Raw genomic sequence first — 25674 nt, 5'->3', positions numbered from 1 at the left:
GCGCATAATTCAGAAAGAGACTTTGGAGTGACTTTACCTAAGCTCTAAATATACTTGGCCATGCAGGTTCCTTCCAAGTATTCTACTCCAAATCTGTGATTCGAGACCTGCAACATGTGGAAACCCCACTTCACTTGCTTCAGATCAGACTAGGTTCGTTCGATTTTTAGTGTACAAGGATAGTACCTAGTTTAGTCACTTTAGTGTTGAATAAATACTAACTACCTAGGTATGTAGCAGCTCGTCGAGTTACATCATCAGCTCAAGGCGTTTACTATTATTATTGTACCTACGACAACTTCGAAAAAAAAAACTTAATCTCTTACATTCTTCCATTACCCAAAAGTTCATTGAAAAAACATACCCATACATTTACCACTTGCAGTTGATTAAGTACATGCCTACATATAGTACCTACTAGGCACCGATAGCTTACTAGGCAGGTACATTTCACTCATTAGCTGTCTTCAACCGGTTTCCAAAGCTTCGCCAGGTTTTCTTAGCCGCATTCGTCATTGATGTTTAGCTCACAGTCCAAACAATTTTTTAGCTTCTATTAAGATTAACGGTAACCTTGGATAGAGAGGCATTGTTTATCATTGAGGATCCTTATTCCAATCTGTGCTTATTTCTCCTTCTTTCCCTTCTTTGCTGTCAATGATACCTACCTATACGTAGTATCTATCTTGTCAGACGGCGACCAAACAAACCCATAGATTCTAGTTGTATGCCAGCAGTTCATATTCTGCTGTGTTTCATAACTGGGACATGACTCGTCTGATGACTAGTGCTCATTTAAACCTCATGCCGATACAATAGCTATCAGTATGCTAAAATTGTCCAATTCGAACGATGCCCAAAACCAAAGCGCATATGCGCAGCTCCCGTCGCGCACCTGTGCTCAGAGATAGCGAGATCGATCATGAAATAAGCCTCGTCGACCATTCGGTAGTCGTAGAAGAGTCACAATCTCTTACTCCCGAAACCACCAACAATATTGTCCACTCTCCCTCAACTCAACCCCTAATCTCGAACGAGAGTAGAGCCCCATCTACGCAGCCTCCTGAAACGGAGGATGCCCGACCGTCGAATGACGCAAACACCGAAGCAGGATCATCTGGCGCAGGGAACACAACACAGGCTGGTACAGTGGATACTGCGATCCCAGAAAATGGGGAAATGCCTGGGTCAAATGGAAAAAACATTACGAAAAACCGTTCTGGTAGCAAAAATCGACATGCCCGTAAATCCAAAGAACTCGAGACTGCAATTGACATCCTCTATGAGAACCAGCGTGGAGGCTTTCTTTGCGGTATTCCTCTATTCTCAGCTGCCGCATTGGGGAATCTCGATCCTACACCTTGGACCAACTTCGCTCACAGACCCAGCCCGACCGACATAACCACGGCCCAGGTGCCCGATCCAAGCTGGGAATGGTCTTGGCCTGAATGGCGTGTGAACCATGACGAGGCGATTAGTACCGACGGTGATGGGTGGGAATATTCGTTCATGTTTTCCAAGAAATTCTCTTGGCACGGTCCAAAGTGGTACAACTCATTCGTGCGGAGGAGGGCATGGATAAGGGGACGAATCAAGAAGGGTCGTGGTTACGAGGCAAATGAACTCCTCGTTATGGGCCCCAACTACTTTTCGGTTACTCCTACGAGGATAGAGGGTGGACGAGCTAGTATCAGCCAGCAAATGGACCATTTAACTCATGATGCTATTAGGAGATCTCATGATTCCCGGCTGGGAGACGAGCACTACGAACCGAAAGCCGAGTTAACTACGATGGATGAATTAATAGCGGTTTTGAGGAGATCGCGTATTGATCGAGAAAACCTCGACGCGATGGAAAATTACATCGAGCATTGCTCGGACGACTTGAAGGATTTACCAGATCACATGCACGAAATTATGTCTGTATTCGTCTTCCAGGCATCCCGGAAACTACTCTTGGCACGGCTCATAAAACTCCATGATGACCAGGTAGAGAGCGAACGGAAGGGGAAATCCATAGCAACGAAGCTCAAGGCTGAGAATCTAGCCGGGGCGATTAAGCACGCTGACGAGGAACTCCGCAGACTGGAGTACTGGAGTGACATCAAAGGAATGGCTGAAAGTGGTGAGTCCAGAGGTGCGGCGGATTGTGGGAAGGGATGGGGCCGTGGTTGGGAAGGCGTTGATAATAGCGGCCCTAAAGGTGTCAGACCAGAAGGCGAGCCTCTATGATGGGGGTGATGGGTGATGGGTGACGGGAGGTCTATGGACATATTATATTGGTGGTGAGTGATGACGTAGCATTTTTGCATGGGAGTCTGGAGCAAAAGGACCTTTTTTCTTTTTCTCTTTGGGTTTCCAGTCATCTTTTCTTTGGGATATCATTACCAGTAGACGGACAGCCCATCCGGCTGAGCAGGAAGGAAATACTTTGGTTAGTCACATATGTAGTGTTCAGGCGTGTCGTGTCACACTACATATAGCATGTACATACATACATACATACCTATGCATTAGCAGCATGATAGGTAACAAAAGCACTCGAAGAACGAACGATGTTTCCAGTTATTTTTTTTTTATTTCTTTTATTTTTTTCGGATTTCAAAAGGCTTATTAATTCCATGGCTGTTGGTTGCTTGCTTGCTCAGCCCCCGAACTACTATGCAGTAGGTAGTACCTACAGTAGCTTACCGCATGGCATACATGTACATAAGTAATTAGGTTAGGGGATCCGTCAATCCATCAATACCTAGGTTAGGTACGTTACCTACCTTATACTTACAGTACCTAGGTTAGGTTACATACCTCCCCTGACCTATGTACATACTATGCAATGGCTTTCTAGATGATCTAGGTATGAATAGACTGGCCGAGAACACGACGCCGGAAATAGTTAACGGCCACAGATAGTACCTAGGTATGTATGTATGTATGTATGTATGTATGAAAATGAAGATGTTAAAAAAGAGAAAAAGAAAAGGGCCAAGAGCTGGCTGACTGATTGATGGGCGGGCTGAATACCTATCGAATCTCGCTTGCTGCAGGCTAGATAATAAAGAGAAAAAAATCCAATATTGGGATAGCTGTTTATCGCAGGTGGCGCTCGAGATCCCGATGTGTGTGGGTGGATGACTACCTAACCTAGGTACCTATGTAAATAGCTACCTACCTATGTACTAGGTAGGCAATCTATGTAGGCAAGGCGCGTGATCTCGTATAAATCGTGGCGAACTAATAGATGATAAAGTGTAATATATCATATCTAGGTACTTGCTTGGGGACTCTCGCTCATACTGTCCGGAATCAAGGCTCCCGGAAAGAAGGATTAGGATTAAAGGGGGTTGTGTGTATGTGAGGGGGGGAGGGGGGGGGGGGACAGACGACGGGTTTAGTTTATAAAGTCGAGTGTTTCTTTATTTCTTTCTCTGTATATATATATATAGGAAGCTAGGTGGGTATGTTACCTATCTTCGCGCTTTCGAATTATACCTACGTACGTAGGATATTTACCTACCTATGAAGCCCTCGACGGCTCCGAAATAAAGGAGACCCAACTACACCAACCCAACCCAACCCAGATCAGACTCAGGCCAGACTTATATCAGAGCAGACCAAGACAATGAAGCACCCCCAAACCCCAGCCTCAGCCTTCGAGCTCCTCAGGCCTAATCCAACCCCAACCCCAACCCCAGCTTCGACCTCGACCTCAACTTCAACTTCGGCATCTTCTTTCAAGTCCCTCCCAATACCCAATACCAACAGCCACCCCCCCAAAAGCAAGGGCAAGGGCAAGGGCAAGGGCAAGGCTCCAGCGCAGAAGCCACAACCATGGGTCGATGGGCCGTGGCCGCTTATCGAGACACCGGCGCGGTCTCAAAAGGCACGTACTCCATCACTTCACTTCTCTTCCCCCTTTTCTCCCCTTTCTATACTAGACTAGTGGTATACCTACCTACCTACCTACCTAGTACCTAGGTAGATAGATAAAGCCATACCCACATCTCACCAAACTAACCCAACCAAAACAGATAACCCATAGCGCCCTACACATCGCCAACGAGCTCGCCCACACGCACAACGCCATGCTGCGCGGCCTCAACGCGCTATACCTGCAAGCCCCTTACATCACCCACACCCACACCCACACCCACGACCCCCACAACGACATCAGCGATTTTCTATTTCTGGCGCAGGCGTGGGCGGTCTGGGTTCTCGAGCACCATACCCTAAAGGAGAGGGTGCTGGTGCCTGGGTTTGAGGCGGCGCTGGGGTTGGCGCCGGGGGATTTGGGGAGGCGGGTGGAGGGGGTTGTTGAGCGTGGTGGCGGTGGTGATGATGGTGAGAGGGGTAGTGGTAGGGAGCTTGAAGGGGAGGGGGAGGGAGATGTGGATGTAGATAGGGGTGGAAAGGGCAAGGGGAAGGAAATAGATCAAAAGGAAGAAAATAACGAAAAGGATGGGGAGAAAGAAAAAGAAGAAAAACAAAACCCCATCCCAACCCACCTCACCAACCTCCACACCTACGCCCTCACCACCCTCTCAACCCTCTCCACTCCATCCTCCCCCTCCTACTCCCCCACCACCCTCCGTGCCCTCCTCTCCGCCCTCGCCGGGAACCTAGTCCCGCACCTCCACGCACAGATCCTCGTCTTCTTACAGATGAAGGATCTCTGTCCATCCCCCTCCCCTTCCCGCCATCCCCGCTCCCACAAACCAACACCAGCCCCCGAACCCCTCCTCTCCCAATCCCACCTCTCCTTCACGGCGACGCACAACACGACCATGGACCGGTTCACCGTGCTGCCGATGCTGATGCATTCGCGGGACATCACGTACGAGAACGGTAGCGGTGGTCGGGGCGGGGGAAGGGTTGAGGGCAAGAATGACTGGCCGGGGCTCTCGGTGCCCGCCGTCCACGCCGTCGCGGACCGCTTGGCCCCGAAGCACGCGGGCGCGTGGCGGTTCTTGCCGTGTGATGTTTGGGGGCGGCCGAGGGAGTTGGTGGCGTTTGGGTTTGGAGAAAAAAAAGGGGGGGGAGGGTTGAATGAATGAATAAAAAAGGGAAGGCAGTTTGATAGAAAGAAGGAAAAGAAGGATCGATATATATATGTTTGAGGGGGAGTGGATTGGCAGGTGATGAACAAGGAAATGTCGGTATAGATATGGATAAATACCTGCCTAGGGTACCTAAGGAGGGAGGACAAGTTGAAGTTGATAGACAGGAGGAAAAGCTACCATGTACCCCTGAAAACTAAACCAGTGTACGTACCTTGTACCTACATAGTATACCAGATTGTAATTCATTTCCATCTTTTATACACGACTCAACTCCAAGTATACTTACCTCCAATACATCTACCGCAGTATTATTCAAGGTACTGCATCAAACACTATAAAGTCTCCAATTATCAACATAAACAAAAACAAAAATAAAAACAGATCGTAATTTGATGTATTTGTATTGTGGTATCGCGGTATGTATATCTTGGTGGTCAAACACTTACTGCTGAGGCTCCTCCGCAACATAGTGCAGATATGCGCCAAGAAGCTTGATGCCCTCAATGTAATTACGCTTATCGAGCTTTTCGTTGATCGAGTGCGCACCATCCGTCGAGCTGCCCATCGGCAGTAGAAGCACATTCTTACCAGTAGCTTGCTCAAACGTAAGAGTAACAGGAATGCTGCATTGATGTGTTAGTTGTCAATCCATTTAAGAGTCGTGAAAGATGGGTTTAAGCTTACCTGCCACCCTCGCGTGTAAAATCTGGCTGTACTCCCCATACACGCTCAACGGCCTTCCCAGCAGCGCGGAAGTTCCAGTGGTTGGGACTCGCAACCCACCACTTTCCACAGTGTTGCGGGTACACCTTCATGGTGTTTTTGCTACCGAGCTTCGCAAAGACTTCCTTGACGTACTTGGCTACCAGCTCATTCGTCTTCTCGATCTCCATATTAGGCACAGTGCGGATGGAGAACTTGCCAATAACCTTGGCGGGGATGACAGTCTTCGCACCAGGGGCTGAGAAGGCACCTTCGATGCCGTGCACGGAGAGCGAAGGATATCTCCATCGCGCCATCAGCGTCGACTTCTTGTCCTCAAATATGGTTGTCTTAGAGCCGAGGGACTCGTGTAGAGTTTCCATTGTGAAAGAGATGCCGTCGTATAGTGACTCTTCGTCCTTTGTAACGGGGGCAACTTGGTCCATAATGCCGGGTATTTGAATCTTACCGTTCGTGTCTACTAAGCTACCTAGTACACGAACAAGATCTGTCATAGGCTCCTGTGCCGTACCGCCAAAGACACCACTGTGCAAATCTGCGCCTGGGCCAGAGACCTCGACGCTGTAGTAATTCACGCCTCGGAGACCGTATGTCAGACATGGCTTCTCTGTACCTAGCCAGTAGTTGTCACTGATGCAGACGGCGTCAGCATCAGCAAAGAAAACCTTGGCCTCTTGCTCGATGAGTTCGTCTAGACCTTCGGATCCGTACTCCTCCATACCTTCGAAGCACATCAGCAAGTTGACAGGGAAGTCAACGCCAGCTTTCTGGTGAGCTTCAATGGCATTCAACCAGCCAAGAACGGGGCCCTTGTCATCCGTGCTGCCACGACCAAACATGCGTCCGTCCTCGCCAACGGCTAGGGTGAAGGGCTCCGTAGCCCAGCCGTCGGTCTTGTCAGCCGGCTGGACATCGTAATGTCCGTACACGAGTATGGTCCGCTTGTTCTTATCACTCCCGTATCTGGAGAGGATGACGGGGGGTAGGTCGAGGGCGGGGTTATCAGGTTGCTTGCCAAGAGGCCGTAACTCGACACTAGCACCTAGAGCCTTGAGCTCATCGGCCAGAAAATGAGCCATACGGACTACATCGGGTCGGCGAGCAGCATCTGACGAGATAGAGGGGATGGCAACGGCTCTGCCGAGGCGGTCGATAAAGTGCGACGAGAGCTTGTCGACTTGGGTAAAGTAGCCGTCGAGTTGAGGAGCCATTTTGCGGGATTGGTGTGCTCGAGTGGCAGCAGTCAGGTAAGTTCGGGTTCCGCTTTGGAGGAGTCGGTTATGAAAAGAAGAAGAAAAAAGAGCAGCGGCAGGTGATTTCAAAAAGGTAGCACGTCTTATAGAGGGGGATGTTGTTAAAGGAAGGTGCGTCAGTGGACTACGGAGTCCCGTGAGAAGAATGCGGGGCATTTATTTAAGCCTGTTGGAGGGGTAAATAGGGCGAATAGGAGACAAGATATTGCAACTTTGCAACTTCCTCTGATAATCAACCTTGAGAGAGAGATAAAGTGGTTTTTTGGCTGCATGTAGAAGGTACCTAGGTTACTTATCTCAAACTTGCCAAATTGCTTACTTACAGCACGTTACATACCTAGGGTACAGTTGCAGTACCAACTGGGAAACCCGGCTATTGATGGGCTTAGGGGCTACGGTGCCAAAATAACCCACTTATGAGTATGCACCTACGTAGATTAGGGAAGGTATAATAATTGGCAAATTGCATGTGTATAACACAGTTACATTTTCAGAGGTTATTTACAACATTGAAATATCATTTACCTAAATATTCCAATAAACCCCATTAGTGAACCAACACTACTATATATATATAAGGTTACATAGTTGGATGTCCCTTCGAGATACTCTTCAGTTTTATTCAAGATATATATACAGCATATGTACTCTCGAAACTCTACAGTTCTATTCAAGATACATATACTACATCTGTACTCTCGAAACTCCATCGTCCAACTCAGAAGAATGTATCTGCATTATGTTTTTCTAAATATAGAATAACTAGCTCGATACTCTTCCTCTGTCGTCAACAGTATTTTCACCGTGAGAAGCCTCATGGCCTCAGTTGTCAAGACTTCGCCATTCTTCTGGGTTCGGTGTATTGTCGCGTCCATGCCTAATGCTTCCTGAAGCTTGTCCGCGAGCCACACACCTGGCCTCATGCCCTTCGCCTTTTCTGTATAATGTCTTATCATGTCTGTTGCGTCAGCCAGCCCTCGAGATGCTCGCACCTCCGCTAGATCTGCTTCTCCGAATATCATGTTTTCGCACATCTTCATAAATGCACGCCGACCCCCCAACTTGGGTCCCGGTTCGAGGATCCGCGACAGGGCGCGCCGCATTCCCCCGTTGGTTTGACGCGCAAGTACGGCATATCGCCATACTACCCCGACTGTGTTGGGGTATCGTCTGAGCCAAGCAGCTCGGTACAGTAAATGATAGGTGATATCATTTGGCACCAACTCCGATGCCCAACCCGGAAATCGTGTTGGCATGGTTCCCATCAACGCTACCTTATCCTCTAAGCTCATCGTATGGGTCAGCAACGTATTCAGTGTGGCCGCATTTGGCGAGGCCATTCGCGAGGCATATACCACCCTGAGTAAATCGTCACAAGCTTTCCACTCGTCCCGAGCGCCAAGATTGGCCACAAGCTTATTGAGTGTGATTGTGTCTAGCCATCCCACTCCATACTTTTTTGTCTGGTGGAGCAAGTATCCCTCAATATGTTCTACCAACGAAGGTTGATACTCAAGATTGGGTACTGCCATCTGCCTACCAACTGCGCGAAGTATCGAAGGATTGCGACGTAGCCCCTTGGCCCCTAATCTCGCTGAGACAAAGCGCTTGACTTCCACGTGCTCTATCATCTCTATAAATGCGACCCAAGCACGGCCATCGGGGGAAAATCCTTTCTTGACCATCGATCTTATTATACTATTAAAGCCCCCAAGGTCCCTGGCCCTGGAGGCACTGGCGAGAAATATGCCGAATATCTCGGCGTCCATAGGAATTTCCAGCAGCTCGACCTGGCTGAATATGATTCGAGACGCTTGGCGAAATCCGGAGCCCTTGGATTCTATGTATTTAATAGCCATCTTCAAGGCAGACATAGATATTGCCGATTTGGTCTCTTCCGAAGTGAACAAGTTAACGAGGAGTGATACAACGGTGGCTTGGTGGTCAGGGAAATTGGGATATAGAGCTCGCGCTACATGGGTAGGAACCTCGGCCTGAACCAGCGCAGCGACGTATTCCTCGAAAGAAATCCTGGTCCATATCGTAGGTTGTTCGATCTCGTCGGCGCGCTTCGACAAAGTGTAAGATTTGTACATTCTTTCAGGGGCAGTAGAAGGAGGACCGATTAGAGTCAAGGTGTTGTTGTCTTCTGCAGCCTCCCTATCCCCTAGACGTCGAATGCTCGATTGCTTTACGGTAACCGCCGTCATCAGACCCGACAAAAAGGGTTTCCATTTTGGATCAATTAGCCTGATGGCGGTAATCTTACCTACTATATCGATAATTTCTATTATCGATTTTCGGACAGACTTTTCGGGGCCAGCTACGCTAAGACTCAACTCGCCATTTTGGGAGTGGGATTGCTCGAACTGGATGAGGCATTCGTTTCTTCGACCAATCTCTGAAAGGCGTGTGTCAGGTACTGAAAGCGCCGCATACGCTTCTGCGGCACGCCCCTTTCCTATGATGATTCGAAAAAATAGCTCGGCTCCGACCTTGTGCGTGTGCCGTAGCATGAAATCGAGCGTCGAGCGCCAAGTATTCGGCATTCTGGCAGCAGCTTCATGTCGATCATCGTGTAGATATTGTCTCGCCACGCTCCTCCTAAACCTGCGAAAGCTAGCAATCGATTTGTACTTATTGGGATATTGAACCGGCAGCTTCACGAGTATAGGTTCATTCGGTACTGAACCAAGCTTCTTCTTAATTACTTGTCCCTGTACGGCCCTAAATAATGCCGAACGAGATTTGCCACGCAAAAGTTGACTTATGATACGATCTCTTCTTGATATTGTTGGGGATGTTTCCATCTTCCTTGTAGATGTCGAGAGCCATTGCCGCGAATTTGATAGCTGTGATAGCTGGAAAATCGATGGCTTGTATTGCTGCTCCCTGGGGAACAGTGAGAGCCCTTTGACACGAGCTGTGTAACTTGGGGCTCTCCCAAGTGATGTGATCCCCAGGGACATGAGCTATAGGGTAGCATGCATATGTTTTCCCAGGTTTGAGATATTGTTTTCAATATCGTATATACCTAGGTAGATGTATGTTTTTTGTTTTTTTGTTTTTTTATACAACGTGAAGGCAAGTGTAAAAGGCCCTTTGGTGCCCACATAACGAGACTATCAAACTTGACGAAATCTTTTTGTCTTATCTTATCTTATAGGTACTTATCGCATATACAGACTTGTATGTACAATACTTACCTACATATTTATCTCAGCAAGCTCAGACTAGGAGGACGGTTTTGCTTTGTACCTTTTGCGCCACAGCACTTTTTAGCCAATCAGACCCCAGACCTACCCCTCCCACGCAAAACCGTTTCCTAGTCTGAGGCACGAAGGTGATCGTTTGTATTGAGCGTCCCCAACGGCAAAAATCAAAATTATCAAAATAACCATTAATCAAGAAATAAGCATCCAAATTTACTCCAAATCAAATAATTAAGCCATTGCGAATTCAATACAATTTTTTTTTGGTATTTTTACGGCGTTTGGTTGTTGGTATATTCCATAAAGTTAAGTATCGTCACTCCCATCAGTTGCCACATCAAACTCACGCGATACGCCAAATAGTTTTCCACCATAATAACGGATAAACAATCGTCTTTATAGCCTGTCCAGGCTACGAGAATAGTATCGTTATCGCTATAACGAAATACAGCGCGTTGAACCCTTCTAAGATGGCACATCGTATCATCAATCCAGTCAAGCCATTCAAAGAGCCATTCAAAGAGCCATTCAAAGAGCCACGCTCTTAAATAACAATACAAATACACTCGGGGCTAGAAAGGGCAATTATTCAGCTATTATCAAAGTTTGAAATCAATTGGGGCATTATTGGTTGAATGGTTACCGAGTGTCAATATAAAGGTGAAGTGATTTTCACCCCTCGAATCAAATAATACATCAACATCACGCCAGAGAAATCAGAAAAAATGCTAACGGGCTTTAGAATATCTATCACTAGCCCTAAGAGCTTGTTTGAAATGGATAGGGTCTTTCGTTGCTTCGCTGTCGCTTAGTAGGGGTAGTTATTGGATTGTTGTTGGGAACGCTCCCAATTTGCTAATTACGTATAATTTACTTGCACCCTTACTATAACACAAAAAAAGTTGATACAGAGTTTATAATATGGTATATCTACCTCCGACATTTTACAAATTAAGAATATCTATTTTATTTATTTAGTTATGAAGTGTTTTGTTGAAAGGTCGATTTCTTTTGTATGGTGGTTGTGGGGGGCACAGCCAAAAATTCACCTTCGTGTCTTAGACTTGAATTTTTGACACGACACGCACAGCCCCACAGATACATTGGCATGGTCCATGTCTGTGGTGGCTGTGCGTGTGTGGCGTAAAAAAATTCAAGTCTAAGCTCGCTAAGATAACTACATATGTAGTAGTTATCCACTAGAATATAGGTACGTAGGACCTTATTATTGAATCACGTGCATTGCCAAAAATACTAGATATGCATATAACCTAGATATGTACGTACATAAGGTAATAATAGTATGTTAATAGTATGTAGTATGTACGAATCTTGAGGTCTTTGGATGCACATCAACTAAACTGTCGGAGAAATTCATACATTAAACAGGTATCTATTTAAAGAAAAAAGAAAAAAAAGAATATAGAAGAAAAGAAAGAAGAAAAGGCAGGAATCTGTGAAGAGGTTCTTTGGGATGACATTGATGCATTTTATCAAAAGTGCTACTTCAGCACTCCTAAGAAAACTATAGAATCGATGCAAGTAGGGGGAGTATTCGCGTAGTTCTTATAGCATATGGAACACCCCTCAGTTGTCAAAATTCCTTGAAGAGTCGGAATGTAATTCGTTGAAAAAACCCTCCAACTTTACATCGTGGGGCTTCAAATACAACGTGGTGCCAATCGTCCTATTGCGTGCCTTGAGTCTCTGTCGTACCATGTCCCTTTGTCCAGGTAGAACAAATCCGTCCCTGCACCTCCCATCCCCATCCCTTCCGTCGTTCCCACATGTGCCAAATAATCAAACCTCTTCATTGCTCTTTCGTAAACCTCCCTGTTCATTTCGGGCGTGATGTGGGGATGAGAATCCTAATAGTTACCAGGCGAACAGGGTTAGGCCGCCCCACGATACAGTCCTGACCGCTATCCTGCCTAGCAAACTTGTACGTATGTATGTTACAGTCAGTCTTTCGATGCGACGGCAGCAGCTTCTGCTTTGGCCTCTTTGGGCTCTTCCTTTAAGGCTTCTGCGGTCGTTTCCGTCGTAGTTGAGGTGGGAGTCTTAGACTCGTTAGTCTTCGTTTGGGCCTTGTCTTCCTGCTTTTTTGGCGTTCGCGGGGGAGGCGAAGGAGCTCGAGGAGGTAGTTTACTGTCGGCATCACCATCGACAGATGAGTTCTTGGACACCTGACTTGCGAGGTCCTTGTCCTCTTCGGAATTATCAAACATTTCGGTGTCGTCCGAGTCGGTGAGGACTTCAGTACCATCGCCAAGAAAGATGATGCGGCCCTTGTACCCACCGATCCCAAATGGCTTAGATTTGTTCTCCATATCAACATCAAAACCAGTGTCACTCTCGTCCGGGTTGTGATGCACACCAGGTCCTCGGAATTCAGCTGGGTCTCAAGGTCAGTTTTATGATTTACGTAAGCGACCCTGGGCTCTAAGAAGGCATACCGTATTCGGGAGGGGCACAAGGACCGTCGCCTTTAGCCACCCGGCTGGCAACCTGTTCGTACCATTCCTCCTTACTTCTGCCTCTTAAGAAGCCCACGATTACCATCGTCATGTTGTCACAACCAACACCACCAGTCTCAGAATTCGACGCCAGACAGTTGTCCATCATATTCTCACAGATCTTATCCAACTCCTGTTTCGCAACAATTCCCCTCCGAACGAATTCAACGACTGCTTGCGAAGACTGGCAATCCCAGATGCCTAATATGTTCAATTAGCCGTGTCCAACCGAGATCCCACTTTTCGGGTAGAGCCAGTGCTTACCATCACATGCGATGACTAAGAATTCATCGTCGTCGCTGATCTCATGTGCCACAACGTCTGGGTACGCAGTCACGATCTGCTGTTCAGGTGCGAGTTCGGCACTCTTCTTGAACTCGAAATCTCCGATAGCTCGGGAGAGGGCAAGATTGCCGTTGACACGACCGAAGTCAACAAAACCGCCAGCGGCAGTAATTCGAGCTTTCTCGCCTGTGTAAACACAAAAACATTAGCGATTGTACGGGATGTAGAGATTTAGATATAGGTCTCCAAACCTTCGTTCTGTGGTTTGTGATCAAAAGAGAGCGGCTTCGCTCTGCCTTTAACCCCTAGAACACTCCTCGAGTCGCCAGCGTTGGCCTATTGAGAAAAAAAAGGTTAGCTAGGAATTTTACATATGTTGTAGATTAGATAGGTAGGTACGAACAATGTAGATCTTCTCGCCAGTAATTAATCCAACGCAAGCGGTGCAACCGGAAACCTCTTCTTCGTATTGAGGATCTAGATAGATAGATGTTAGACTTCGAATATAGTATAATTGGACGGGCGAGAGGAAACCATACCGCTGAGTATTGCTCGATCAGTCGCAAGGAAAGTATCCTTGAGAGACTGCTCGTAGTTGCCAGCCTTGAACGTATCTTGCTTCTTGAGGATATCGAATATATTTTTTCCGGCGAACTGAGCAACCTTGTCGCCACCATGTCCATCAAAAACACCGAAGAAGGACAATCGCGAAGGGTGAACCTTCTTCTCTTCACCGTCGGGCGTCAAAAGGTCGAGAATAGTGCAGTGGGCATCCTCCATGCTGATACGCCATCCTTGCATAGCAGACACGCCGTACAACAATCGATCATCTTCGCCTTTGTCGGAAGCCTAGGAAACGAGTCTTTGAGTTAGCGACAGTGTAATCAATAGTATCAAGCGATGTACAAGTAGGACATTGCGATAACATGACATGATAGGCAACAAGCGAGCAAAGCCATCATCCTTCAAGCGCCGAGGTCACGAGCGAGGGGTTGGGTAGTGGGGGTCAGGAAGGGAAACAGCGCAATTGAAGATAATGAATAGAGAAAGAAATAACATCAACATACCTTGTCGACGACAGGCTCAGAAAGGGTTTGACCCATGGCGAAAAGAGATTACTTTGTCGCACCGCGAACGTATTGAGGTGTAGTAGGAGATGGATGGATTAGTATGGTCGGAGGGACATGTACAGAAGGAGGGGCAATATCGTGCACGGGGGTGGTGCTTGGTTTTTGCTGATCGTCAAAATTTTCAATCGCCTTGAAAGAATATGTATGGATAAGTAGACAAATACGGTAGTAGCCGCAAGTAGTGCCTTGGGGGTGGAATGATGTAGGTTAGATACCTAGGATAGATAGTGTAGAAAAAAAAACTCGAGTAGCAGGGCGTTGCGCAAAAAGAATTGTGATTCAAATGGTAGTTCAAGTTGGTATGGTGGTAAGTATTGAAAGTAGTACTGGTTACTTTTGGTCTTGGTACTGAATGGCAATGCTGGTGCTGGTGCTGGTGCTGGTGCCTGGGTTCTGTTGTTACATACTACTACTACTCAAGGCAAAGGTCAATGATAGATAATGGTAGTGGTATGGTAGAGAAGCCAAGGCGGGGTTTTGCGTGTGTCTTGTAAAAAAACCCTTTGGGACTTGAGCATATTGAGACAAGGAACAAGGGACGTAGGAACATGGGGGGGACTTTAGGTCACCTAGTAAGACATGGGGCAGCCGACTGGGTATCGCTACATACATACATTATGATACATACCTGCTGTAAGTAGTAACCAGGGTAGGTACTAGGTAGGTGAGTACGCTAGAGCATAGGTAGTGATTGGAGGTGAATGGATGCAATCAAACTGGCAGTTGGCAGTTGGCAGCTGGCAGCACATGTGGCTACTACAAAAGGTACTTGAAATCAAACCTTTCAAGGTCCAGCTGCGTGTTGGTGTACGAATACAAGTGGTCGAATATTACGAATCCTGTATGTAAATCTGAATTGTGACTTACTTATAACACTCGAGATGCATACATACCTTGATAATATATTAGTACCTGCGCAGAACATTGGGCAATTTACATTTAAGTCTAGGTCATGTACATTGATATAATATATTAACAACACAATGCTTTTAATGCTACATTTAATGCTACATTAAACCGTATGTGGACGCTTCGAAGAAAACATTAAATACAGACGCCACTATGATGTCGCAAAGATACTTATATTATGCGTCACGACATCATTAGCCATGCCAGTGGTTTGGTAAAAGCAAATAAGCAAATGGTACATACATTATAATATACATGTACCACATTACCACATTACCACATTACCACACTACCGCTATTCAATTGATTCTGTTTTCTCGGGTCTTTATCGGATATTTAAAGACGGAGTTTTACGCCGGAAACAAAGGCGTCCCGAGGTCTCGTGTCTGGTGCTAATGGCATCTGGACCAATCTGGACCTCGGAATAGGGTCTGTACTGTTTAGGTACATACATTAGCATAACTACCTCCAGGCTCCAGGGCTACTAGTTATGTTGGTACCTACTAGTTACTAGTAGTAGTAGCTTTTAATGCTATGAGCACTTCATTTTGAGTTTCAATGCTCAAATGTTGTGCCAGGTGTTCTACAGCAGATGGGAAATCGCATTCAACCATACATATGTAGGAAAGTCCATTCACCACTTACATACATGTATAGCCTTGAGGTACCTAGTATTTATGTACACTTGTACGTGTATGTACAAGTACCTCTAATGGCTAGCATCCGCCACCATAAAACCAACATTGAAACCCTTTTTGGACTTTTTGACTTCATCGACGATACTCGGTCTGTAAGTACATACCAATGAACAACAACCAAAGTCTGAAAATCTCAACCAGATAATACCCAATACACATAATCGGGCAAAATTGTCGTTACATTTTGTCCTCATTCTCACCACTTGCGTGTTTTTGCACTAACGAATACCATGTATCTCGAATGCCCCCCCCCCCCCCCCCCCTCCTCGGATTTCTCGGAGTAGTGATATGGATACAACCTCCCTCTAGCCCAACCCCAATCACGCCTTCAGCCTGACCTGGCATGCTAGGGCACACATTGTGCCCTTCGCCTTCAATATCATTCTTATCTTTGACTTCTTGATCTCATGCTTTACTCACTTGGTGCAAGTGATCAACTCAGACATCGTCTTCTGATTACCTCTATATATAGTACCGTTTGTGTGATCGATCAGATGCCGATCATCTCAGAGACTTGTGTGTGCTTATAGCACAGCAACTAATTAGATAATAGATGAATAGTATTAGGCCTTAAGTTGGTTACTACATAGTAGGTGGGTAGGTAAGTAGGTATCATATGCCCCTTTTTCACACATATTTATTATATATAGACCGCAAAACTCCCTTCACTATCACCATAATCATCCCATCCATCGATAGTCGTTGGCGGTCGGATGTCTTCCCATGCATCTTCGTCGTCATCGTCTTCATTTATCCAAACGCTATGCATGCTTTTTGCACTCTTCATACTCCTTATTGTCTTCCAGCTCTTCTTTGAGCCTTGTCCCTCCCCATAAAATATTTCATTAGGTCGATCCCCTAACGGGACCCTAATGGGTCGCGTGGGAGTCTGTGGTAAAGGCCGCATCGGTGGCGCCCACCCGTTCTCCGGCGATGGCGTCTGAGACGTCATAGCCCTGGACGTGTAAGTTTGATCAGATCTCGAGCCAATCGACGGCGTGTGATAGAGGATATGGCTCATGCCTTGCGAAGGACGCCGTTCCTCGATTGCTCTACCTTTGGCCTCGCTTCCAAATGCCCCATATGCCATTGGAGGTGGTAAGCGAGGCAGCTCGCTAGAGATATTTGCAGGTGAGGTTCTTGCTATACCTACCATATTAACAGCTATGTTGGGCTGCTGTGGCCATTGGCCCGGAGACAAGAGATCGTGCATGATCCAGTTGTTTTCTTGAGCAATCTCCTCCGACGGCTCTCGTTGTGAAGGGGCTAGCGCTGGCTCGGTAATGAGATCCTTATATGCGATTCCTAGCGAATCCCTCGCATGCCGATCCCACGATGAGTCGCTATCGCGAGGCTCTGTGAACCCTTCCAGAGTCGGCGGCGGTTCCGGGTTCTCAAATATACTAAATTCCGGTGATCCTTGGGCTAGCCCAAAGTTTCGCGGCGATCTTGTGAGCGAGCGACCACCGAAAAGTGGTGAGGACCCGTCTATCCTTCTACTCAGCTGCCGCACCTCGCCTGGTCTACTGGGTATATGTATTATAGTTGGCCTTGCGACGATGTTCGTGCTTGCTCTAGCCTCCTCTTCCGCTCCTGCGGAGAACCCAGATACGCCAGATGTTAAGATACTGGTGCGAGTCGTTTGGGTTGTGGTATTACTACCGATGCTATCACGTCTTCGTTCGTCGAGCGTTTGATTCGTACTTTGTTTGTTCCATAAGTTCGACAGCCTTTTGCCGACGCCGCGAAGGCTTAGCCCAGAATCTCGCGGCTGCTGCTGCTGCTGCTCTGATCTCCGCCGCGCGGTGTAACCTACTGGCGGCGGAACTGCATCCTCGGAGCTAGAGTCGTATTTACCGCCGGCTATATAAGCAATCTCTGGCGTGGTCTGTATACTGAACGGTTCTGAATATGTCGGGACTTGAAGAGTCCGGGATATCTCTTCCTGAGGTCTTTGTGTAAGGACATACGAATGTGATTCTGCAATATGCTCATCCCCTTCCCCAAGACTCGTATCCGATAACAGGCTACCTTCTTCTGGTTCTCCTATCCTCCTAGGGGACGGCTCGCCATCCCGCCCCGTAGATGAAGAGCTACTTGCTTCTAGAATGACGCTATGCTTGGGAGATCTCGCCCTCGAATACATCGCCATCATAGCATGAGGCATCATACTCCCAGTTAGGCTCGGACTCCGGGATGAGTGTCGATCCGAGGTAGCGTGGCTATCTCGCGCAGGCACGCTACCATCAGACGGCCGCGATGCCCCTAAATCCATCATCTTCCTGAAATCGCGGTCGGAATCTGGAGCGAGAGTTGACTGATTGGCCATAAAGCTTCCTGGAATAGGTCCCGATACTTCCCGGATATTGATTCTCTTATGTTCTTGACGCCCCTGTCGCCGCCTTCGGACGTAAAAGAGGAGGACTATGATCCCAATAAATACCAAAAATATTGGTATCACAAGTAGCCATAGTAAATTCCTGTTCCAGTCACCGTTACTAGAATCCGGAGGTGGGTTGTTCGGCTCAGGTGTAGCAGTAGGCGGTAACGCGGCAATACGTATGTTCATGACCTGAGTTTCTGTCTCGTTGGTACTTTTCGATGTCGCCTGGAAAGTAATGCTTGGGGCGGTTCGAGATTTTGCTGTGAAAGACTCCGGCACGGTTCCTGAAAGAATTAAGGAAGACGAGTTAAACCGAGCCCACGGCGCATCCTGATCATCATCTATTGTGACCTGAATATCCGAGGGCCTCGAGAGATACTTCTTCAAATCGAACGAAAAGTCATCACCAGCCGTGAGATCGAGGTCAGGTAGGTCGGAAAGAAATATTCCGAATCTGATCGCGACCGTTAAGTTCAGGTCGTCGAAGTGCTGGTCTACGACAGCTATAGTGACATTAGTCGACTCGGCATTTGAGTCTGGTGTACCGTTCAACTCCCACGTCTCGTTATCAAAGGATAGCCAAGAAGGTAAGTCGAGCGCTGCAATAGTTGTAATGTTTTCCTCCTTCAGGGGCTCCCCGTCAAGCTTAAGCACAGTCGGTAGACCATCATACTTTAACAGCTTTCCTTGCGTTGCATTGAGCCTGATGACTGGCGGCTCGGCCGTCAGTTCGTGGACACCGACTACGAGTGAGAAGGGTACTGAGATGGACGCGAACCCGACAACGTCCGACGCAACTAACTGGAAAGTAAAGGCTTGCGGGGGCTGGATAAGTGACTCGAATGGAGGTGTTTCGCCGGAAAACGCAAGAGTGCCGGCGTCGAAGGTTATCCATGACGGAAGAGGCACGTTATCATCGGACACAGCATAGTAATTAAGCCCACCGTCTCCACTACCGGTGCGAAATGTGTGCTCGTCGAAACTAAAAGAGAAGGGACTCGAAGGGTGAAGGTGTAGTGATGAAGGGGCTATGTATGTCCCAAACTTGGGGAGCTGCTCTGAAACGGGTATGGCGACTGTAGGCGGCGGGTTCCTAGACACCACAATAGTCGGACTCGTCGTCGTGGCGCCAGTCTCGTCCTCCGCGACTAGCTCTATGGGGATCCCCACCACCTCACCGGGTGGGATGTCATCATCGCTCGGCGTCCCGTACAGGCGGCGCGAGGAGCTGTCTATCGAAAGCCATGCCGGGGCGTTCTCGAGGCGATATGTGAGGTTGAACGGAGAATAGAAGGTTAGGGGAGAGAAGGTGAATTCAAATGCCTGGGATATCCGGGCCACGGGAGGTAGCTGGGAGTTGAGAGGGAAGTAGTCGAGGGGGGCGGCGCCGGCGAGTCTGGCTGTTGCTATTACCACTGCTGCGCCGAGCGCGAGGACGTCTTTACAGGCTACCACCATCGTGCTGTAGGACAGCTGCTGAGGCTGCCGACATGAGAGAAAACGAGCGACTGGGGTTGAGATTTGAGCGAAAGGCGTTGAGGTTGGCTACCTTGGTAGACGGGTATCTGGAAGAAAGAAAGAAAGATCGTAGTAGATAGGTATCGTGAGTAGGTAGAGTAGAGTTGGGAAAGCAGGAGCAAAAGGTTTCGAGAGCAAAGCGTCAGCCGTTTGGCCGACACTACTATGCCAGGAGGAGGCCATTCTTCAACAATCACGTCGCGGGCTCCCTTGTTCCTGACTCGACTCGACTTCGCCTCGCCCTGTCGTGGGAGGTCTGTCTGTCGCAGCGCAAACGAGACGCGCGAGATTCGATAATGACGAAAAGGGGGGGTTGGAGGGTCTCATCACGTACTTAGTCAGTCTACTAACCTGCTGTATTGTATGTAAAGTGCCTACCAATTCTTCTTTTTGGGAGGGTCTTCTCTTCCTCGCGTAGGGCTGGTGGAATGCCAATGTCTTAGCCACGCGCCGACATCGATTGGCTGCGGCTGGTGGCCGATCTCCCATTCCACGGACCGGGCAACCCTCCGATACTAGGTTGACTACTACTTACTACCTATGGATGTATGCCGTCCCTCAATTAAAGTGGCAAGGGAGTGCGCGCGAGATATTTGAAGCATTTTAATATAAGCGATTTCGATTTTTTTCCTTCCCTACCTCCCCTCCCCTACTTAGTATTTTCTCTGCGAGGAGGAAGTGGGAAGTGGGAAATGTATGGTATGGTCTTTCAATATTGTAGGCTATATATTGTGTGTGAGGCTAGGTAAGATAGATGGAAAGAGAGAAAGAGAGGTAGGTACCGATATTGGAAACCCACGTGAGTCTGTTGGGTTGAGATATGTAAGTGCTCAACCCGCGACCTCTATGTCCTGTGGCATACCTAGACCTAGGTAGTGGGTTTGGTAGGTACGTAAATGGGTATATTGGTTTCAAACGAGGTCAATTGGAAGTGCGTTGGTAGGTGTGATGTGATGTTACATATCATGATAGAGTGTTAGAGGGAAGACGTGTGGAGTTCTGGAGTTGTAGAGCTTCTCGGTCAGGTGGCCAAGTAGGACTTGCAATTTTTGAGAATCTTAATCAAGCCACTGTTCGCATCGCGGTGTTTGAGTGTATCTAGCCACAGATCTTCATGTATCTAACATAGAAGGTAGGTACGTGAACCTTTCGTTTCTCTCTAGCATGTCCCCAACCACACTTGAGATGGGAGTTATCGTGTGTGCGTGGCTTGGAAAGAAGCCACGGAACGATTTGTGTGTTGGTGTGATTCATGGAATAGGTAGGTCGGTAAGATGGAAACGTCATGTTTCTTGACCAGGTTTGTTTCATCCTCGGGCACTCGAGGTATGTGATGTATCTATAGTTAGCCGTCGCTCATGAATGAACCAGCTTTAAAGCGTCCTGCTCTGCCTACGATGTCGTTTTGAAGGGGAATGCAGTCAATAGTAGCAACTACCCTAGCAATTACTATCCGTCCACAACTCGAAACTTGCCAGCAGGTTAGACAATTTGGCGGTGCTTCAAAGATTTGTGGGAGATTAAAGTGTCTTGTAATGGGATCCCTTGCTGGCTGGACAACGACGAGTGAGACATTTGTTACCTGATAGTAGTAGTAGCCACTTTGGCAGTCGAGGGGACTATCACGATGTCTGAGGCTTAGGGGTTGAGTGTATGTATGCATAGGAGATGATGGGAAGATTAAGTCTAGGTAGGTAGGTTTCTGGAAGGAAGTGTGTCGTGATATTCATCTATGAGAATAGATAAATTCATTTATGCGAGTAGATCCCTCAAAAAAGTACTGTAAAAAGTAGTTACTGTATAATGCAATAATAAATCATGACGTTCTAGATCCCAATAGACTCACAGGCAAGAAGCACGCACATAACCACGCAAACTCTTTTTATCTTTATTGGGACCAGAGTCCATAAATTCATTGTCTTAGTAGACCGCAAGTTTCGTCATACATCTATCTACAGTATCTAAGGGAAATGCAATAACATACAGGTAATTAGTTGAAATACCCACCAGATCAAAAAACTGAGATAGTTAACATGATACCCCCTATACGAACCCCATCCCCCGAGTTCTCGCCCTTGGCAATCGGCGAGGACTTGGCTCCCCTTCCGGCCTACAAGTCCGCCGGCACTGCTTCTATCGATTTCTCGGGGCTTCTTGCCGACCCTCTTAAACTACATGAGGATCTTAGCTCCGGGTGTGGCGGCCAGACCTGGCCGGCAGGCATGGTACTCGCCAAGCACATGCTCCGGTATCACAAAGATGACCTAAGTCAATCACGGATGTAAGTTATTTGGCTCTGTCCACGGTTACCTATAAATGTACGGATTATTAACCATACTTTCCTTCCCAGACTAGAACTCGGGGCCGGAGGCGGATTGGTGGGCTTGGCAGTAGCCAGAGGGTGTGCCGTGGAGAGCCCGCTCTTCATCACCGATCAGTTGGAGATGCATGCCTTGATGGAACTCAACATCAAACTGAACCATCTTGATACTCAAGCCGAAGCTAAAATTCTGAACTGGTCAGTCTATTCTTCCCTTCTTCGTCTTCCCTGGGACTCTTCTTATCCCGTCTGCAAGACCATGCCCGGGGCACGACAACGCCGATCCCAACGCATACATGCAGCTACCTACCTACTTATGCTAACACATACACTACTTACTTGTTACAGGGGCGAGCCACTCCCGAAGGAAATCGTAGACTTCAAGCCCGACGTGATCCTTGCGGCCGACTGCGTCTACTTTGAGCCCGCCTTCCCGCTGCTATTGGCCACCTTGACAGACCTCCTGAAGCTGTGCCCGTCAGCCACCATCTACTTCTGTTTCAAGAAGAGGAGACGTGCCGACATGCAGTTTCTCAAGAAGGCGCAGAAGATGTTTAAGGTCGCCGAGGTCGCAGATGACGATCGTCCCATCTTTAGCCGGGAAGGGCTGTTTCTGTATACCTTCAAGGCCTTGTAAGGAAGGGTGCACAGGTACCTCTCGATTTGAGTGATATTTATGCTATTGTTGCAGCGTTAGAGCTTGTTTGTAGATGTTCATTCTATGCTTAGACACCATGCTGGCCAAGGGAATCATTGATGCCTATAGAAATGAAATTGCCTTTGTCGTTCAGCGAACTGTTATTACTAAAGAAAACGTTGTACACCTATTTACCCCAGGTTCCGTGTAGAGCAAAGACGGGAATGTGCAGATTGATCGCCCTCATTAATCTTATTCCTCGGGGTATGCATAAGAAGCGTTGATTTTGTATATGGGCAGCGGACAACATGTGAGTTCAAGTTTGCGCTGGAGATACAAGTAGGTAGCTAATAGAATTGAGGTCGGTAGCCTGCATGTGGGCATGCCCCCCCCCCCCCCCCCCCCCCCCCTTTCCAATGCACATACCCGCCATCCAACATGATCAGACATGTCGTCGTTTGGAGTAGGTAATTACATAATCGTTCTTACGTACTTCATTCACCCATCTCCAACTCGAGGAGGGATTCGGGACCACCCCTCGGTGGTGCCGACCAATACACGGACATAACAGAGACTTACATAGGTATCCTCTTTACAAGTTGGAAATCCTGGTGGTGGTGGCGGCGGCTTTAGAAGTGTCGAGTGTATTTTGAAACTCAAGATATTTTTACCATTCTTTTTTTTACCTACCTAACACAAAGCACTAATGCAAACCAACTTGAGGGATTTTAAACACTTGAGAGGCTGTCAATGGCGTTTACTAATGGCATTAGCGGCGGAAAAGGGTCAAGTCAGTCAAGTCAGCTTATCGCTCGCTCTCAACATCGTTACACGGCCAAAAGAGTAGTAACATAGGTATGTAAGGGTAAAATCAAATGCGAATCGAAACCAGCAAAATTCTCTCGTGATGGATGCATTGCAGGAAAATCGTGGCACCCAACTTACATGTATATTCGCCCATTCTCCTTGGAGGAGGAAGGCAGAAATGTGGCTGCCGTACAGGCGAACTAACGCAACCCCCTAGGCCTCGAATGACACGGCACAAGAAAACGCCGGCGGCTTCACTACCTACGTCTTTTGAATGGCTGCCGCGCGTTTTCGGCGCTCTCTCCAAGACCAAAAAGCTGAGGATTATCAGCGACGTGGGAATGTATGTATGTAGAACGTAGGTACAACGAAAACAAGTTCAAGTTGGGGGCGTTTGGGCCGATAAACCGATCGATAAGGGGCAATATAGGGGGGACACAGAGATCATTTCACTTTTAGTACCGAACATACGCAAGTAAAGTTGGGTGCACATGTGTGTTTAATACTTGTCTGATGCTGTACTCGGGACACCATTCGGAAAATACACTCTGGGTTGGTGCCGCAACTTTAACATGTTTAAATTGACGTTTTCTTTCTTTTCGTTTCGTTCACAAAAACATTGAAAGGATCATCCCGTGGAAATGAGACTAAATGCAACTTACTTAGCGCCCTGGATCTGAGACGAGCCGGCAGCTTTATGGTCTGTAATCCATCTTGTACGCCAATGTGGATGCGAGCCACGACGTACATATGTAGGATATGTATGGATGTAGGCTCTACGAAACGATTCATCCGGATTTAACATCTCTAACCTTACACAAGTAGGGGGTAAAGCTGAACCAGGTACCACAGATGGAGGCCGTTGGGGGCCGTCAAGGTTCCCTTCCAACTCAATGCTGCTTCTACACATAACAGCGCATGATCAAAGCCAAACTGACGTAGTTGATGCGGGCTGCCGAACGATGTCTGTCACCAACGGCAGCCAAAGGAGGGGGGTTTTGAGTGCCGACGTTCGGGTAGCCACAGAGCGGAGAAATACAACGATTATCTACCTAAGTACTCCAATGTTGAGGCGGTGGAACAAAGTCTAGATGATCCGATGACCCGCGACGACCCGGACGAGAGCGATCTCCAGGTCCGGAAGTCGACCGTTTAAACTTACCATACCATACCTACCTACATGTAGTGGTATAATAGTGCCAAGCATGTAAATGTGTGCATCTCGATTCCCAAAGAGCTAAACCAACTATTCTGTAGCATCGGTCCGAGTCCCCATCGCGGGGAGCCCTATCATACGTTCCTAACGTTGTTAGTGTTGTCTCTATTCGTTGATTGCAAAATCTTGATTTCTTGTTAGGTAATGGAAACTTGGTGCAAGTAGCCAATTCACAAATATTTCTAACCTACATAGTACATATGTAGTTAATTTTCAGCCCTTTCCCAACCGCTAGCAACGTGGCCCAGTTCAGTTCAGTTTGACGTGGAGACATTCTTAAAAGCCAAGCCAAGTATGACTCTATGTGTAATATGGTATGATATGTGTAATGGTATGTGCGGTATGATACACAGTTGATTTGCAACTTACAGGCAGCAATCACGCAAGAAAAAAAATAAAAAATAAAAGAAATGGAACTGCGAAGAATTAAAAATAAAAAAATCGGCGAGTTCGGCTGGCTGGGCATGCTGGGTTGGCCGGGTTGGCTGGAGTGAACAAGGATTGGGAGGGTCGCAAGGATGTAAACGAGAGATCGCCTTAGAATGGTCCTAGCGCTAAAATGAGCTATTAAGCTTGTCACTCTTTAAGTTCCTTTTTTCCCAGGGGTACCAGTCATCTCATTGGCTTGTCTGACGGTACCTTGCATGCATAGTTAGTGGATGGTAGGCAAGGTACGTAGGGTACGAATAATTCGATCGGGTACACCCAGCGGTCCCAGCCCCAGCCCTAGCTGACGGGACGACCTCCATAAGCCACGTTGATTCCCTCGTCCCTTGTACCCATCCCTTGTTCCTAAATCTTGAGCGATTGATTGGATCGACCGTTACTAAAATGAGCTAAAATGAGGAAAGAAGATCAATTGATCTGGGAAACCCCAGTTGCCTGCTGTTTCAACTTGCTCCGTCTAACAAGCCAATAAAGCCACAGTCAGCAACACTACACTTGGTATGGTTTAGTGTATTATAGAAGTGTACCATAGAAGGGTACTATGTAGTACAGTACATACCTGG

General features: G+C 47.5%; 7 protein-coding genes across 7 annotated transcripts; 3 read left to right on the top strand and 4 right to left on the bottom strand.

Moving 5' to 3' along the window:
- The first annotated feature begins 255 nt into the window (after positions 1-255).
- Positions 256-2799, top strand: GGS25DRAFT_498193 (uncharacterized protein). Its single transcript, XM_049261683.1, has one exon. The coding sequence runs from the start codon at positions 853-855 to the stop codon at positions 2230-2232; it is 1380 nt and encodes a 459-aa protein (XP_049114485.1). The 5' UTR covers positions 256-852; the 3' UTR covers positions 2233-2799.
- Positions 2800-3619: 820 nt separating this feature from the next.
- On the top strand, positions 3620-5051 carry GGS25DRAFT_523496 (uncharacterized protein; the record flags this gene model as incomplete). Its single annotated transcript, XM_049264431.1, has 2 exons — positions 3620-3832; positions 4029-5051. The coding sequence occupies 2 exons, from the start codon at positions 3620-3622 to the stop codon at positions 5049-5051; spliced, it is 1236 nt and encodes a 411-aa protein (XP_049114484.1).
- A 159-nt stretch (positions 5052-5210) lies between these two features.
- GGS25DRAFT_533026 (CNDP dipeptidase) lies at positions 5211-6991 on the bottom strand (the record flags this gene model as incomplete). Its single annotated transcript, XM_049265640.1, has 2 exons — positions 5211-5680; positions 5742-6991. The coding sequence occupies 2 exons, from the start codon at positions 6989-6991 to the stop codon at positions 5500-5502; spliced, it is 1431 nt and encodes a 476-aa protein (XP_049114483.1). The 3' UTR covers positions 5211-5499.
- A 523-nt stretch (positions 6992-7514) lies between these two features.
- Positions 7515-10508, bottom strand: GGS25DRAFT_498190 (uncharacterized protein). The gene has a single exon (XM_049261682.1). It carries the CDS (start codon positions 10000-10002, stop codon positions 7771-7773), a length of 2232 nt encoding a protein of 743 aa, XP_049114482.1. The 5' UTR covers positions 10003-10508; the 3' UTR covers positions 7515-7770.
- Positions 10509-11526: 1018 nt separating this feature from the next.
- Positions 11527-14680, bottom strand: GGS25DRAFT_498185 (PP2C-domain-containing protein). The gene is made up of 7 exons (XM_049261681.1): positions 14114-14680; positions 13586-13895; positions 13450-13523; positions 13298-13382; positions 13026-13232; positions 12702-12962; positions 11527-12640 (listed from the first exon to the last, which is right to left on the bottom strand). The coding sequence occupies exons 1-7, from the start codon at positions 14147-14149 to the stop codon at positions 12207-12209; spliced, it is 1407 nt and encodes a 468-aa protein (XP_049114481.1). The 5' UTR covers positions 14150-14680; the 3' UTR covers positions 11527-12206.
- A 1743-nt stretch (positions 14681-16423) lies between these two features.
- GGS25DRAFT_523492 (uncharacterized protein) lies at positions 16424-19624 on the bottom strand (the record flags this gene model as incomplete). Its single annotated transcript, XM_049264430.1, has 1 exon — positions 16424-19624. One exon carries the CDS (start codon positions 19622-19624, stop codon positions 16424-16426), a length of 3201 nt encoding a protein of 1066 aa, XP_049114480.1.
- A 1883-nt stretch (positions 19625-21507) lies between these two features.
- On the top strand, positions 21508-23008 carry GGS25DRAFT_498177 (putative methyltransferase-domain-containing protein). The gene is made up of 3 exons (XM_049261680.1): positions 21508-21965; positions 22035-22202; positions 22353-23008. Exons 1-3 carry the CDS (start codon positions 21718-21720, stop codon positions 22639-22641), a joined length of 705 nt encoding a protein of 234 aa, XP_049114479.1. The 5' UTR covers positions 21508-21717; the 3' UTR covers positions 22642-23008.
- The last annotated feature ends 2666 nt before the right edge of the window (positions 23009-25674 follow it).

This window comes from Hypoxylon fragiforme (assembly GCF_022984875.1).
Source record: "Hypoxylon fragiforme strain CBS 206.31 chromosome Unknown GGS25scaffold_7, whole genome shotgun sequence".
NCBI lineage: Eukaryota > Fungi > Ascomycota > Sordariomycetes > Xylariales > Hypoxylaceae > Hypoxylon > Hypoxylon fragiforme.
This window is presented reverse-complemented; position numbering and strand designations above follow the sequence as displayed.

What these genes read in the sequence shown, in the direction of transcription:
- GGS25DRAFT_498177 (XM_049261680.1), top strand. Translation starts at nt 21,718, where the DNA reads ATGATACCCCCTATACGAACCCCATCCCCCGAGTTCTCGCCCTTGGCA. An exon ending in GACCTAAGTCAATCACGGAT is followed by an intron (nt 21,966 to 22,034) that starts GTAAGTTATTTG and finishes TTTCCTTCCCAG; the next exon opens with ACTAGAACTCGGGGCCGGAG. An exon ending in GAAGCTAAAATTCTGAACTG is followed by an intron (nt 22,203 to 22,352) that starts GTCAGTCTATTC and finishes TACTTGTTACAG; the next exon opens with GGGCGAGCCACTCCCGAAGG.
- GGS25DRAFT_498190 (XM_049261682.1), bottom strand. Translation starts at nt 10,002, where the DNA reads ATGTCCCTGGGGATCACATCACTTGGGAGAGCCCCAAGTTACACAGCT.
- GGS25DRAFT_498185 (XM_049261681.1), bottom strand. Translation starts at nt 14,149, where the DNA reads ATGGGTCAAACCCTTTCTGAGCCTGTCGTCGACAAG. An exon ending in CTGAGCCTGTCGTCGACAAG is followed by an intron (nt 13,896 to 14,113) that starts GTATGTTGATGT and finishes CTCGTTTCCTAG; the next exon opens with GCTTCCGACAAAGGCGAAGA. An exon ending in CTTAGTCATCGCATGTGATG is followed by an intron (nt 12,963 to 13,025) that starts GTAAGCACTGGC and finishes TGAACATATTAG; the next exon opens with GCATCTGGGATTGCCAGTCT.
- GGS25DRAFT_498193 (XM_049261683.1), top strand. Translation starts at nt 853, where the DNA reads ATGCCCAAAACCAAAGCGCATATGCGCAGCTCCCGTCGCGCACCTGTG.